Genomic DNA, 16,841 nt, shown 5'->3' on the forward strand with positions numbered 1-16,841 from the left:
ACTTATGCTTCACCTATGTTCTTGGGTTCCTCCCGAGATAGGAACGCGTAATAACTACACATATTTTTCAAAGAGGATCTTGTGGATACTCCTCGTGAAGGTTCACCAATGATTTGATCCTTTGGGTGATTTCTTACATACTTCCATTCTTTAGGTAGTTCGGATTGATCTAGAGGTCTATCATCTGAAGTTGAGCTCGATTCCTTATTCTCATCTTTTACTTCTTGAGTTTTTAAGTCTTCTAAATTTTGCTTTATTTCAGCTTCCTCAATATTATATGGTTTAGAGAATGGTTTTGCTTCATCAAAAGCTACATGTATTGATTCTATGATTGTGAGGGTCCTTTTGTTGTAGACTCTAAAGGCTTTACTTTTCAATGCATATCCTAAGAAGATTCCTTTGTCTGATTTTGCATCAAATTTTCCTAAGTCCTCTTTATCATTCAATATGAAACATTTACATCCAAATACGTGGAAATAAGATATGTTTGGTCTTCTTCCTTTCCAAAGTTCATAGGGGGTCTTCTCTAGGCTTGATCTAAGGAAGACCCTATTCATCACATAACATGCGGTATTTACCGTTTCAACCCAAAAATAATTAGGTAAATTATGCTCATTTAACATAGTCCTAGCCATTTCTTGTAGCAACCTATTCTTCCTTTCAGCACCTCCATTTTTATAAGGAGTATGAGGTGCCGAAAAGTTGTGAGCTATACCATATTAATGACAGAATTTTTCAATGTCTTTATTTTTGAATTCTCTTCCACGATCACTTTTGATATTTAGAACTTCGTATCCTTTTTCGTTTTGAAGCTTCTTGCACAAATTTATTAGCATCTTACATACTTCGTCTTTGGAGGATAAAAAGAGTACCCAGGTAAACCTGGAGTAAACATCAATAATAACGAAAGCATATTGCTTTCCTCCTAGACTTTGTGTTCTAGAAGGGCCAAATAAATCTAAGTGAATAAGTTCTAAGGGCCTACAAGTGGAAATGTGATTCTTCTTTTTAAAACTTGTTTCCAAGTTGGCAAGCATTACAAATTTTGTCCTTTACGAACTTAGTGCTAGGTAGACCTTTAACTAAGTTCTTTTTAGCTAATTTAGACAATAGATCCATACAGTTCTTTTTAGCTAATTTAGACAATAGATCCATACTATCGTGTCCTAGTCTTCTATGCCACAACCAGCTGGCTTCATTCATGGCTGCTAAGCATGTGACTTCCTGAGATATCAGGTTTTCAAAATTTATGTAATACACATTATCAACCCTATTTGCAACGAACAAGATATCATGCTTTTCTCTATTTTCAACTACACACTTGTCTTGTTTAAATATTACATCAAAGCCTTTATCACTTAATTGACTAATGCTAAGCAGATTATGTTTCAACCCATCTACCAATAAAACATCATCAATGGTTAAAGAGTGTTCTTTACCTACTTTTCCGATACCGATTATTCTACCTTTAGCATTGTCTCCGAAGGTGACATGTCCACCATTCTTTTGTATTAATGTGGTAAATTTTGACTTGTCTCCGGTCGTATGTATTGAAAACCCACTATCCAAGTACCATTTGTCTTTTGATGGAGTGGTCCAAAACACACCTACAAGAAGGGTTTCAAGGTGTTACTTTTGGTACCCAAGCCTTCTTAGGTCTTTTTGATTCAGTTTTAGCTTCAGTTTTGACTCTCCATACTTTCTTGATTTTAACTTTTTTCTTTTAAATGGACATTCAAACTTTATATATCCCTGTTTCTTACACAAGAAACAAGTAGTATGTTCATATGCATTTGTGGAAGATGTGCTAGCAAAGTGTTTTGATGCCTTTACGAAATACTCCATGTAGAGGTTCTTTTTCTTTCTGTTTTCAACTCCATTGAATCCTATTCCTTCTTTATCCAAGGACAATCTTTGCGACCAACTAGTTTATCAAAGTTTTCCTTTCATTTAGTCAAATTGTAGATGATTTTTTCTCTATCTTCAAATTTACTCTTAAGATCACTTATTTCTGAGTCCTTTATATTTTTACCATTTACTTGAAGCTTTACTAAGTCTTGAGACATCTTGTTTATTTTACTCATATGTTCATTAATAAGTGAGTCCTTTTCTTTTTTAGCTGATATTGAAGTCTCTAGTTGGTTCTTTAGCTTTTCATTTTGTTCTTTCAATGCTATGTTTCTTTTGGTTACTTTTATGAACCTATTATGGAAAGAAAATAATTCAGCTTGCATTACTATATATGAGGGCATGCTCTCACATGAGTCACTATTCGATCCATCACTAGATTCTTCTTCTTGTGAGCTAGAGTAGGAATTTACCTTGTCATCTTTTGCCATGAAGCATAGGTTAGCCACATCTTGATCACTTGATTTATTTTCTGATTCACTTGAGCTTGAGTCATCCCACGTGGTAGCTTTCATTGCCTTCTTTTTCTTCTTCTTGGCGTCTTTCTTAAGCTATGGACAATCAGGTTTTACATGTCCAACTTTATTGCAATTATAGCATGTAGGAGATTAATTCTTTGTTTCCTTTTTGCTAGTTTCTCCTGTATCATATTTTGAGCCTATGAATTTTCGAGTAAATTTTTAATTCTTTTTGAAGAATTTTCCAAGTCTTCAAGTAATTAAGGCTATATCATGTCATCTAGTTCGTTGTTTCTTCTTTACTAGAACTTTTTTTTGCAGCCTTAAGAGCTATTGATTTCTTGTGTTTGCTACCTTTCGAATTTCTTTCATTTATCACCATCTCGTATGTGAGGAGTGATTCTATTAATTCATCAAGGGAGGTATTTTTCAAATTTCTTCCTTCTGTTATGGCAGTGGCCTTAAGTTCCCAAATCGGTGGAAGTCCTTCAAGGATTTTTCGAATCAACTCGTAAGTAGAGTAGTTTTTCCCTAATGCATTAAGAGAGTTATTATAAGAGAAAACCTAGTATACATACTAGTGATGGTTTCTTCAGGGTTCATCCTAAATGCCTCATATTCGCTGGTGAGCATGTCAATTCTACTATCCCTTGCGTCAACCGTTCCTTCATAAGTTACTTCAAGCTTATCCTGATTTCTTTAGCTGATTTACATCCCGTAATCCTATTGAATTCATTGAGATCTAGGGCACAATATAGTGCATTCATTGCACTATAATTTATTTGCAGCATCTTTAGATCATTGTTAGTCATCTCTTTTTCATCTTTAGGTATTTCTTTGTTATCTACATTTTTAGTGGGGATAAGGTCACATGTGACTACTTTCCAGGCTTTCCAATCCATGGTTTGCAAATATATTCTTATTCACTATTTCCAGAAGGTGTAGTTAACACCGCATAAGATAGGTGGTTTAGATGATAATTGACCCTCGGCAAAAGGAGATATACTTAGGTGTGCCATAGGGATCTTTATGTAGCTTCTAGTTTAAGATTTACTACAACCTGTCGCTCTGATACCAATTGAGAATTTAGGTATATTCCCAACAGGGGGGGTGAATCGGGTTTTTAAAATTTCTTTGTGACTTAGGTTTGTAAATACCTTTGTTAAGTATTACCCTTGTAGATTTAATTTCTAACAACCACACAATCACAATAAAATTAATCAACAACCTCACAAGTTCAGTCAACAATCCTTTGTACAATTCAGCTGCTGAATTCCAATAACAAATATCAAAATAAGATTGATCAAAAATCTCATAACTTCAAGATTAAAGATTGATTTTATAATGCCTGCAACTTTCCTTCAATGGAATAATTAATTTAGCAAAATTAACTTCAGCTATGATATTCAAAATCAGTATTCAATTCTATTCTGAATTTGTTAAACCAATCAATGACAAACAATATTGATTTCAAGTATAAACCAAAATCAGTATTTCAGCAACTTTTAATATGCAGCAAGTTCTCAATAAGCATACACGCAAATTATATACTTGCAATATAGTAAAGCGATTAAGGAAGAAGAGCCGAAGACCAAAGTTTTTGCAAGGTTCGGCTAGAAGCCTACATCCTTGCCCCAAGCAACATGCTGTGAGGATTTTTTTTTTCCCAACTTCGTTACCAGGTGAAGTTACAACCTCTCTCCCTCAAAGGTGGAGTTTGCCTCTCCAACGAGAATCCCCTCTTGATAGGCAACGATCCAACAATCCTGGATCGTCAAGAAAACCAAGAAACAAAGAACAACTTTTGTTTGTTCAAGTAATACTCTCAGTTAGAGTAGATTTGTATAATTGAAATTCAATATACTTTAGCAATAAATAATATAGAAGAATGAAGCGCAGTAGAATATCACCAGGGTTTTGATTTGATTGGAAAATCTCAGTAGAATAGATTAGAAAATTGTGGGTTGTAGCAGCAAAAGCACAGCAATACTCTAGAAAATTTTTCAGCAGGAAGACTTTGAATTTGTAATTTGTATGTGCTTGATAGTTGTAAATAATTTGTGAAAATAACAAGTATTTCTAGAGTAATAAAGCATATTACCGTTTTCCCCAAGTTACTTGCCGTATTTCCCAAGCATTCTCCAAGTTTGGGAGTCAAGAAATTAGTTATGGAAACTTTCCCACACTGTTTAAAAGTTCAAACAAGAACTTCAGTCGCCTGTGCCTTTCAAATTTCAGTGTATTTTGAAACACAGTGTTGAGTCAGTTGACTGTGCTCTAAATGGTTAGTTGTCAGTCTTGGCTCTATTTGCTTTAAAATTAACAGCATAAAAATGTCAGTCGCCTGATGAAAATCCATCAGTCGTCTGTCCTATTTGCAGCTTATATATATTTTTCAAAATTTTGATTTCAAAACCTTAACTTTTAATCTTGGAAAACGTAAATGAGACTTTTAAAAAATATTTTCCATGGTTTTCAAAAACAAGTCTCTAAGTCAACTATAGTTCCTAAGAGTTTCAAACATCCATATTTAAGTTGTGAAGTGCTTACATGATACTTCTTATAAACTATAACTTTCTAAGCACTAAGTTTTCATGCATTTGCTTCCATTCTTTGTGTCTATCTTGAGCTCATTCTTCAATTAATTTTAGCTTCATCACACTCATGTCTCTAAGCATAATCGGCATTCAATCTTTTCAAACACTTGATCTTGATCTTTATGAAAGCATCTGAGCCTTGAAACTTAACTTAACCAAAAATGTTAAGTACCCTTGATTTGTTATCATCAAAACAAGATTCTAAGCCTTGTTAGGCTAGTAAATGTCATTATTGCTTATGCTCTTTCAAATAGGCTTAGCAGAAAATCTTAAAAGATAATTTTGAGAAGATATGGATTGCATTATACAAGTGATATTTGGGACTGAAAAAATATTCATAGGAGTTGATTTGGATGGATACATTGGAAAGGATAATAAAGGTTATAAGAGGATACACGGAGAACACGGATATGAAGTACACTTAGTAACCTTCAAGAGTGGACAAAATAAAAGTCAAAAAGCTTTTTTCTTAACTAGGCAGGTAGAAAAGATAGTTAAAGAGATTTTAGGTGAATCTAGAGGAAGATTCTTGAATAGAAGGATTGCAAAGTTATTCTAAGTGAATACTTAGCTGTACAACATAGAGTTTGAGTGTTAGATATATGTATTAAAAAATGGAAGAGAAAGGATAATATAAACCAATGCAAGAGAGTTAGGTGGTGGAACCTAAAGGGAGAAAATATAATAAAATTTAAAGATAAAATAATCAAAGGTGATGATTGAACAATAGGAGGTTGTATAGGCGCAAACACTCTTTGAAGAAGGATAGTTAGATCTAGTGAAAAAGATATTTAAAGAGATTTTAGGTGAATCTAGAGGAAGATTCTTGAATAGTAAAGAAAGTTGATGGTGACAATGGTGGGAAAAGCCATTGGGATTAAAAGGAAATTGGAATAAAAATTGCAAAAATTTATAAAGATAGAAAACTTTGAAAGTATAAATGGCGAGAAAAAATGCAAAAAAGATCGTTAGCATTGTAGTCAAAGGCACAAAGCGCACCGACGCGCAAAGGGTACTTGGAGACGAGGCACAAAGTGAAGGCGCGCGTGCCTCACAAAGGGGCGCACAATTATTAAAATTGTGTACAATGCCCATTTGATAGGTAATTAGTATATCAAAACACGTCAATAGTAATTTTAGAATTTAAATGTACAATTTGTATACTGTGTTTCCGAACAAAACAGCAGTAAATTCAGTAAAAAATGTTATATATTAATTATAACTTTGCATTAAACTACATAATTTATTACATATTATATAATATGAACTTAGTGCCTTAGTGCAAGTTAATATATAACTTGCCAAGAGCAGGGCAGCCTGCCAGCCACCAGCAGGATGCAGCAGCAAAATACTGAGCCAGTGAGCCCTGAGGAACACAAAGAAGAAGAAGAAGAAGAAGCAACAGGCAGCAGCAGCAGCAAAACACTGAGCCGTGACAACTCATGAAGACTGACGACTCGATGGCTTGAAGCCTCTCTCTTGTTCAAAGGCTCTGGCGAAGGCTCTCTTGCTGGCCGGAGGCTCAAAGACTTGAAGACGAAGTTTGTGCTGATTCGAAGGCTCGAAGCTCGAATACAAAGGGCTATTGCGAATGCTCTCTTGCTGGTGAAGGCTTGAAGACTCAAAGACTTGGAGATGAAGGTGTTTTGTACTCGTTCAAAGCTCGAGGACGAAGGTTGTTTGAAGATGAAGGGCTCTTGTCATGGCTCTCTTGCTGACGAGGGCTCGAAGACTTGAAGATGAAGCCTGGACCTTCTAGTTTCGTGCTAGTTCGAAGGCTTGATGACGAAGCTTGGACTTGCTGCTTCAAGTCAAAGACGAAGCCTTTGGCTAGGGCTAGGGCTAGGGCTGGTTCAAAAGCTCTAGCTCTAGAGTCCGGTTCGAGTCAAAGGTGTTTTATTTCTTAAAAGGTTTAAAAAAAAAAAAATTAAGGTAAAAGGTCAGATATCTTTGGCGCGACTCACTGCGCCTGGAGTCTCAATGCGCCTCACTGCACCTCTTGAAGGTCGCCTCGTCTCAACCCTGATGAGGCACAAGCCTCGTCGCCCCCACTGTGCCTCTCGCCTAGGCACGCTTTTGACTACTATGATTGTTGGTGAAGCTAAACATAGATCATATAATAATTTATATGCTAGACTAGATACAAAAGGGAAGAGATATATTTAAGCTTGCTATAGCTACAGAAAGAAAAAAGCAGGGACTTTGGTAATGTAAAATGCATAAAAAATGCGGATGATATTGTTTTGATTAAGGAAGAAGACATAAAAAAAGATGGTGGAGTTACTTTAATAAACTATTTAATAAAAACCTAGTTGAAGGCTTGAACTTAGAATTGACAAATGAGGGAAAAGCTAAAAATATGAGATTTATTTGCAAAACTAGAGTTAATGAAGTTAAGTTTGCATTAAAAAAATGAAAAATGGAAAACAAAGCTATAGTACCGGATGACATATCTCAATTCAAGTGTGGGAATGCCTAGGTGATGATGAAATATATGATTAACTCATTTATTTATACAATTATAAAAAAAAGAAAATGCCAGATGAATGGAGGAAAAACACTTTAATACCTATATACAAAAACAAAGGAGATCTTCAAAATTGTAACAACTATCATGAAATTAAACTATGCGTCGTGAATGAAATTGTGGGATAGGGTAATTGAACAAAAGAGTAAGGTTAGAAATGAAGGTCTTAGAAAATTAATTTGGTTTTATGCCCTGGAAGTCTACTAAGAAGCTATATATCTTTTAAGAAGATTACTGGAGAAGTTTAAGCTAAAAAGAGTGATTTGCATTTTTTTTTTTCCTCGACTTAGAGAAAGCTTATGATATATGGTATCTATGGAAGTTCTATTGTGGGATTTATGAGAAAAAGGAGGATGCAGTAGGTATATTGATGTCATTAAGGGTACGTGCTATGGAGTAATGACTAGTATTAGGACTATAGGAGGATAATCTAGGGATTTTCCAATCATAATAGGTGTACATTAAGGATATGCTTTGAGCCCTTGTCTTTTTCCAATGTTCATTGTAATGATGACAGTGACATCCATGATTTGGGCTAATTTCTATTTAATCATCGGTAAGTGGGCATCAATAGCCATGGTTAATCTAGGAAGTTGAAAAGGTTTACTACGAACCACTAGATTTATGATTTGGTTGGTTCATGAAATGTTGGAAATTTCCAATATCATTGGGTCTTTTTATTGAGGTTCTCAAAACCAATCAAACACACTTGCGAAAGATACATGTGGAAAGTTGTCTCACATTGGAAAATTAGGAAAGGGAAGATGTATTTGTAAGTTTGCGCCTCGCATAACTTGTAGCTCATGGGCCTACTCATGGACAACCCACTTGGGCCCCCATAGGTCGGTGCAAGCACTAATGTACGTGCATGCATGTGCATTTTGGGTGAGCTAATGGCGGATTGTGTCACTTTTGTGGAGCATTTAGCACTTGCACGTTTGCATTGTGCTGGTGAAAGGGTTGGGCTATAAAGCCCATATTGTTTTGGGTTGTAGTTCCATTAATACGGGATTCCTTTTTTATATCTAGGTCATCATTTTATTTTCTTAATCCAGATTATTTGTTTTATCATAGGTTATTTAGAATTAAAATATGGTAAGTGGATAGTTACAAATATCAAATTTGAATTGGTAGAGAACTCTACAAAAATTACTTTTAAATTCAAACTCGTAGAGACAACCATTGTATGAAAGGTTGTGTTCATTTATATTTTTACTGTCAGAAAATCATCTACTTCTTACTTTTTTGATACTCTTTGCACTCATTTCATTTAAAACTACTTTCTGTAAACTCGTATACTGCAGATACGAACTTTTTTTTTTTTTTTTTTATAAAAGAGGGCGGCACCTTTTATTATTTATTAATATGCCATCACTTTTGGCCAAGGAATACCGTGGTTACAAGATATGCAAAAAAGAAATTACAGATAAATAAAATAAAACCCTCCCAAAAACAACACCAACAACCAACCAAATCAGGACAATAGATCTAAACAATGCAAACTAAGAAAAAGGCCTAGATAAAAAAAAAAAAAAAACCTTAAACAAATCAAAGTCAATCAAACAAAACTCGAGATTTGAACTAACGACGAACGGAAGTGAGACCCACTCTATCCATTCGAAGTATACCTTTCAAATAATGTGGTAAAAGATGTTGTTCTTCGTAGATTACATTGTTTCCCGTTTCTCCTTCTTTAGCGAGAAAATCAGCCGCACTATTACCTTCCCTGTATTGATGTATCACCATGAAGATCATTCCTTCTAGCTCTGCTACGAGCTCTTCCCAAAAATCCCAAAGTACATCTATCTTTCTGAAGCCAATCAACTACAATTCGCGAGTCACTTTCAATAATCACATTAAAATAATGTAGTCATTTATACAAACGAATTCCTTTCCGGATTGCTTTTAATTCCGCACTATTATTCGTACCATTGCCAAAATATCTTGAAAAAGCCACTCTCGCCATGCCATGACAATCCCAAATAATTCCTCCACCTCCTGAAGTACTTGGATTGCCTCTATAGCTCCCATCACAATTAAGTTTTATCCACCATGCTGGAGGTTTAACCCACGAAATAATTTTTCCAGGCCTAGCACAAACTCCCTGATGCTTAATTTGAAACTCTTCCAAAATCATAATGTCTGAACTTCTTCGTCTTGAGAGGCTTATTATTAAGAAGTGTAGTTTGCAAACAATCAACAACGTTGGTTGGGCTCCTTTGTATCCAAGGTCTTAAATTTTGATTTCAACTCAAATTTCGAAACTCCAAAAGTACGGAAATTTCGACGGAAATTTTGATTTCAATTTGAAAAAAATAACGGAAATCAGTAGTAAAACATGGAATTCTTTATGAAACTTTTGAAATGGTTCACAGACATAATAATGAAAGTTTTAGGACTAATATATTACAAGCTAAATACATCTATGTTGTGTATGAGGTGGGAAAGTTGTAATATTGTATATGTATCAAAAGTATTTTTAAGATAATGTGCATTAAACATATTTAGTTAATACAAATGAAATTCATAAATCATTTAAATATTATTTATTATATAAATAATGATAATTTAGACATGAATGGTTAAATAAAATGTTGTTGTAAGTTTATCTTTTCATATAATTCCAAAAACACTTGTAATAATCTTTTGATTCAATAAAAATCAATAAAATAAATTAAGACAGAAATTTCACTTCACTCCTAAATTTCTCATTTGGGAAATTTCATTGCATAGTTAATATTTTGACGAGTTTCGCTAAAATTTCGAGATCTAGATAAATTTTGGATGATTCGTTGATATTTCGATGGAAATTGACTGCCATTTCGATTTTGAGGGTGACGAAAACCGAAAATTTCGACGGAAATTTTGACAATTTCATGAAAATTTAAGACCATGGTTGTATCTTGGAGGTGATTCGTTGTAGTATCCATTTGCACAGTTTGGTGGGGGTGAATTTCATCTTAAGGAGGAAGTGATTCTGTGGGCCATGGAGCATTTCATTTATGAATTCTAACATGAAAGGGGATAGAATAGCTTTTTCATAGAAATGAAATAGAGTGGGGATAGAATACCAACTTCCATTATTTTTATTCCTTGATTGCCCTAATCTCCTATGCATAAACTTGATAGAATTTGGTACAAAACAATATGGCCATGCTACAACGGACATTATTTACATAAAAAAATATTCAAACAAATTGCAGCAAAACACGAGATAAAAGTTTGTTGCAAAAATCTGTAGCGCTCATAAAAATTCAGTACTTCCCATAAAAAATTGTTGCCAGAAAAAAAAAAGCAGCAAAAATATTCAAAAGTGCAGCAAAGTACAATGCCATTCTCATTTTTTTTTTTTTTGGGTATAGAAAAAGAACATTATTACCAAAAAAGAGAAAAAAAAAAAAAAAAAAGAAAACAAAAATCAGAGGATAGGATGTCCTCTTAAAAAAATAAAAGAAACAATTATAGTAAGGTCTCCATTATTTCGAGTTTTTTAGAGGCTTGCCACTGCCCGATCGTGTTAGGGATCAGTGGGCATGCTTTTGTAATTTATTTTGCAAGATGTTGGCATATTTCACTCTCTTCTCAGGTGGACCTCTTGTCTTCCCTTCTTTCTTTGTATGATTTGTTTCTGATGTTAATAAATTCTTTTTCTTATCATTTTTTTTTTTCAAGAAAGCCTCCCTCCAAACTGTCTGAAGATTCGGCAGCAGAACTCACCCAAAATAAAAAAAAAATTAAAGGTGAGCCTAAAAGGAATCAAGGAAAAAACTCAGTCCCGTAATTGACAAAAGGGGTTATTCCATTTGAAATCCTTGCATTCCTTTCGATCCACAAATTCCAAAAAAAGCAAAGATAGTTCATATTCATAAGGCCAATCTTCGTATTTCTCCCAAGTGTCAACAGTTTGTGGTAGCACCAAAGCCTTATCAAAAACTGAAAACAGATACACAGAAGCTGCTTATCGCTTGACAATGATGACAAGTTTTTTTGTGCGACTGAAAACGCATAAAACAAATATCAGACTGGAAGCCTTAAAATGTCTCCACTTAGTGGGACTTTAGGCCTGTCATTGTTGTTGTACCTGCAACATATCATTTGTAGATTAAAGTGCTGAATTTTTGGAAGGAACCTTTGCCTTCCAGATGAAAATTTGCAAGTGGGAATTTGGGGATTTGAAGAGCCTAGAGAGAAAAATATTTTGTGGAAAAAGAATCAGAGGCATCCCCTACCCAAATCCTCGAATCATCTCTCACTCGAGGAATAAAAGAATCCAACACTTTCATCCCATTTAGTTTTTTGAAAATATGAAATTTCAAAAATGAGGGCCGTCAAAGCATTTTAATCAGGGCATTATGTGTGGAAGGTGGTCTAAAAAGATGAGGGACCAAAGAGTCCAATGAAACCTCTCCTACCCAATTATCCTCCCAGATTGAATTTTGCTAGAACCATTTCAGCCAAAAAATGTCACAAAAATAAATACAAGTCATGGAATTGTCCAGATATAACCATAAGCATCCAACATTCTTGGGTATTTAATGAGTCAAGCTAAATGTCCAAATTCCAAATCCGAACACAACAAAAAATTACCTATAAGAGAGACTCTGTAGACACTAGGTCAGTGATCCATAATGAATCTTCTTATCCTTTAAAGTTAGTGGTTAAGCAGGAGAATGAAAAAGCAGGAAATTGATGTGATCTCAGAGAATGCATCTGAACAACTAAAGTATGTGTTTGCACAAGCTCATAAACATACTATATATGGTGATATCTTGTGTTTTTAAGCAAAGTATAGCGATGGTTGCATAAGCATATAAGCATACACCAAGACTCGAAGATCACCACATATGCATTATCTGGATCACAAATAATCAATTTCCTTCCTTTCCATTCTCCTACTCAACCAGAGACTCAAATATCATCATAAATGCATTTATACTATAATATGTACTGAAATATCACCATAGATGCATTTATACTGGAATATGCACTGATATCACCTTTGTTCAAATATTGAGCAAGGATTTGATGACATGTATAAAACTCCGAGTTCTTAGCTCACATTAAAAATAAACTCATAAATTGTATCTTGTAATAACACACACACAATTATATATGTATATATATATATTCTGTATGCTTGAACAAATTAATTTGAACATATGCAGGCATATAATAGTCTAATAAGCATATTAATTTGTTATAGTGCCTTTCTTTGGGCATATTAAGTTGAGATGTGCTAGTAGAAGAAAAGGCAATTTAGGCCCTAATGAGGTCCATACACAATAATTAAATGCCTTATGCTTTGCTGGATATGCAGGTTTTGGGCTATAGGTCAGCAAGTGGACAGGACTGGAGCCCTTTTCTTTGAGGGAGGGATTCTTTTGGACTTGAACAGGCAGATGCCTTAAGACACCCATGCTACAACTAAGAGAAATTCAGTAATATGAAGATGAAGGGGGACATAAGGCAACTTCCGAGGAGTTCAAAAAGATGGTGCAAGCGAAGAAAATAATGGAAAAAATCTTGAGGATGCAACAGAGTATAATGATTCAGCTATATGACCCAAATGTCCTGAAGATTGTTGGAGGTCTATGAATGACTGAAGAAGAAGATGGATGATGAGGGTTTATATGACAAGAAGAAAGAAATTGATGCAATCAGAGAGTCAAGACGAGGTGCTTTCTGATTGTGCAAATGATGAGGATGGGTCATTGTCCTCCTATGACCTTGAACCAGGAGATTTTTTTAATTAAAAAATTGATGAGGAAGACGGAGAAAGGGTGAAGATGAAAGAAAAAACTCAATAGACTCTTTTTTGCGAGGGTTGGATACTTGGACTAGCTTTGTTCAAAGAATTCGGAGCTCAGATGATGTCAGATGTTCAAGGATTCTTTCAACATTGACCATAAATTCTCCTAATTCTGATAAATTCATAATCCCAGACTTTGTTTCTAGTCACAGAGCAATGACAAGGGATTTAGGAAATGATCTTTTGGGAACTGGGCAGGGGAAATTTGCAAATCCTGAAGGTAATTATTCCATTCTTTTCATTTCATTCCAACTCTATATTGCCGAATTATCTTAAGGAGTGAGAACTCACTGAGGACCTTAATACCTTTGGTCTTTTTGGGGATGAGAGGGAAAACTAGGTGGCCTAGAAACTCTTTGATGATTTATGTCTTGAAGGCGATTCCTACAGGGGATAAGGTTAGCCTTAAAAAAGGGCATTGAGGAGAGGAAAACGACCAAAAAATCAAATAGTGGATTGGTTATTTGACTTTGTTAGCTTCTTCAGTTAATTATGATAAAGGGACTTGGTTTTTAATGAAGCTTTTACCCTATAATGGTTAAGGATTTGGTTGATAGAGTTATTTGGAGCTTTCAGAGGTAGATGCTTTTTTCTGTAGGAGTATTTGCGATGCTAGATTTGAATAATGGATGTCTTTTCCTTCTTCAGGAGCTGTGGGAGGCCAGATAAGTGGCTTGAGATGTCAAACTTGGCTTCTTTAAAGGCTGTATCTTAGGGTCTTATTCTTTGTCAGTCCTGTTAGAGGGGTGGTGGTTCACATCCATTTATGGCTCAGCACAACACCCTCAACACAATAGTTTGCTTTTGAAGACTTGTGTAGCTCTTTTTGGACTTTGTGGACTGTGTTGAATGATCCCCGGGGGGGGGAGTAAATGTTTTTAGAAATTTGAGGGAGAAATTTGCGGGTTCTAGGGTGACTAGTAGCATGAGGAAATTTGACTTTTTTATTTGGACTGTTGCCTTAGGAACACGTCCTTAAATAATGGTTGTTTTGAGTTGGGTGGCATTTGGGGATAGACAAGCTTGTCTCGCACTGATAGATTACTCTTTAGCAATGCTTGGAAAGAATTGTTCATAAATATTGTGCAAGGGGTGCTGTTTATGCCCACTTATTATCACTCAATCATGAAAGAAACGGAAATTTAAAAATGACACACTTATACATGAAATAGAAATTCTCCTTTGATTTCCAAGAAAAAAACCAAGCTGAAAAAAATAAAGGGAAAAAACAGCCCAGCAGATTATGCAGATAAAAGGGTGCCCTGATTTCCAGTGCACCGATATGTTTTTTGTATAGATATAAGAGCTGTCTCTGGTTTTTTTTTTTGGATCTGAAAAGAGGGTTGCCATTGTGCTTGAGAAACAGACAACAACAACAACAACACAACAACAAAACCAAGCCTTAGTCCCACTAAGTGGGGTCGGCTATATGAATCCTTTTCCGCCAATTTATGTGAAAATTGATTGTAAAAGGAGAAACAGAATGAGATGGTCTAAAGTTATGAGGCATGAATCGAAGATGGAGAAAAAATCTTACTGGTTGCTGGAGATGATGGCGGCATCAGGTTGAGGAGCAGGGACCTTGCTGGGTGGCAGCAGAGGGATGTGTTGTGTGAAGGAGGAGAAGAGGGTACCATGATTTGACAATAGGATTTGGGGAGGTTTCTATAAGTTTAGCTTCTTTTTATCGGGGCAAAGAAGTTAAAAATGGGGTCTGTAATGGGTGCTTAAGGAATCAGCAATGGGAAAATTGTAGTGGTAAGAGGGTGTTCAGCACCCATTTGAGGTTAAACAAACAACCCTAATTCACTTGATATAAGACCATTAAGAACCTTGCCTCTATTTGAAAGGCTATTAGTGCAATTCCCCTAAGGGTTCATAGTAATATTATTGAAGCCTGTGGAGCACAAAAGCTGTCCAATATCTTAAATCATCCCTACTACAACATATGCTATGACAATTTCTGGTATTTAGAGGATTTCTTGTGGTATGATGAGCATTTTTGTATCTTATACATTACGAAATAGGTTTGAATGCTTTGTCTTATAGTTACTTTTTTTAGAACATCTCTGTCTCTTCTTTTTTGTAGAATCTCTTGGTGTGTGGATTTATGTCTTTCTCTTAATGTGAGGTTTCTTGCTAAACCATTTGTAACCATTGTAGGTTTGGCCCATCTAAGAGATTTCAGTATTGTAGCTATGCGAACAAATCAAGATACAATAATGGGAGGCCAACTAGCGACACTGTAATTCCCGTGAAAACGCGGGTTTCTCGTTCGTGGAGTAATTATATTGTTGTATGCTAACTTCCCCTCATTATTATCGCATACCGCCCCACTTCTCAAGTTCAATTATTCTATCGAAAGTAGATGCTAAACATTTTTCAACATGTTTTAGATGTTCTAGATTACTTATCCCAAAAAAAAAAAGTTCGAGGGAATCCAGGTTAAATTTTCATGGTTTTATTTATTTATTTTTTCAATTTTTTTTTCTTTCCAGCCAACTGGTTTACTGGGAATTGTTGGAGCAGCAGTTCTTGTTCACAAAAATGATGAAAGGAGAGCAATTTTAAAAGGTATTTCTTTTTAGACTCTCACTGTTATTTAATTGCATTTAATGGATTGAAAAAATGAAATATTTGATACACTAACTTAGTTGATGATAATAATGATGATGGTGATAATGATTTTAAATTTTTTAATGATGGGATGTTCTCGGTGATACTTACGAAGCAAATAGTTCCTGGATGTTGACACTAATGTTAATGAGTTAGCTTGGTAGTTTGGATTTTGTTGTTCATGTTTGCTATTTTTTATTTAATATTTTAGATGTTTGTGTTCCTTGTTGAATGACTTGTCTTAAAAACTATGTTTTTATTTGTTTTTTTGTAAGTATTTATTACTTTTTATTATAAACTGATTTGATTTAGTTAGAAATGCAACAATTTGAACACTTCATCTCTTTGTTACATGAGGGCTATGCCATGCAAGCTACTTATTGTTTTCGTGGTCTTGAAAACTTACTATTTAACCTTTTAGGTTTATATTACTCAAATTTATGAAACATAACATCTAAATGCATTTTTTATTTTAATTTATATCATTAATAGAATCTTATGATCCTTAAGCTTATCTTAATTATTGTTTCCTAAGTCTCCTTTTGAAGGATTTTTTAGAAGAAGAATAACTATTCTTATGGAATTTCAAGAGACACGATTACAAGATAAATAACACCTCCCCCCAAGCTGGAGCGTAGATATCTGTCATGCCCAACTTGCTTACAGAGAGCTCAAAACTAGCTCTAAAAAGTCCTTTGGTGAAGATATCGACTATTTGTTGAGTAGTAGGAACAAACGGCATGCAAAAAGCTCCACTATCAATCTTCTCTTTTATGAAGTGTTAGTCAATCTCTACATGCTTCATGCGGTCATGTTGTACTAGATTTTGAGCAATACTTATGGTAGCTTTGTTGTCACAATATAACTTCATTGGCATGTTCACCGGCATCGGCAACTCTTCAAGAATTCTCTTCAACCATAGCATC

At 34.8% G+C, this 16,841-nt stretch overlaps 1 protein-coding gene across 5 annotated transcripts in view; it reads left to right on the plus strand.

The window, feature by feature from the left end:
* LOC131160450 (protein SCO1 homolog 2, mitochondrial) overlaps nucleotides 1–16,841 on the plus strand; it is a 44,595-nt gene that overhangs the window by 7,043 nt on the left and 20,711 nt on the right. For 4 of the 5 annotated variants that reach the window (XR_009138045.1, XR_009138046.1, XR_009138047.1 and 1 more), the window contains exons 2-3: nucleotides 15,463–15,595; nucleotides 15,798–15,873. Coding sequence is in view for 1 of the 5 variants with exons in the window: in XM_058116152.1 (XP_057972135.1) it covers nucleotides 15,463–15,595; nucleotides 15,798–15,873 (209 nt within the window). In the remaining 4 variants the exon portion in view is untranslated. The remainder of the gene's footprint in view (nucleotides 1–15,462; nucleotides 15,596–15,797; nucleotides 15,874–16,841) is intronic. The other variant, XR_009138048.1, reaches the window with a different exon arrangement.

The sequence above is a fragment of the Malania oleifera genome, chromosome 7 (assembly GCF_029873635.1).
Source record: "Malania oleifera isolate guangnan ecotype guangnan chromosome 7, ASM2987363v1, whole genome shotgun sequence".
NCBI classification, from domain to species: Eukaryota; Viridiplantae; Streptophyta; class Magnoliopsida; order Santalales; family Ximeniaceae; genus Malania; species Malania oleifera.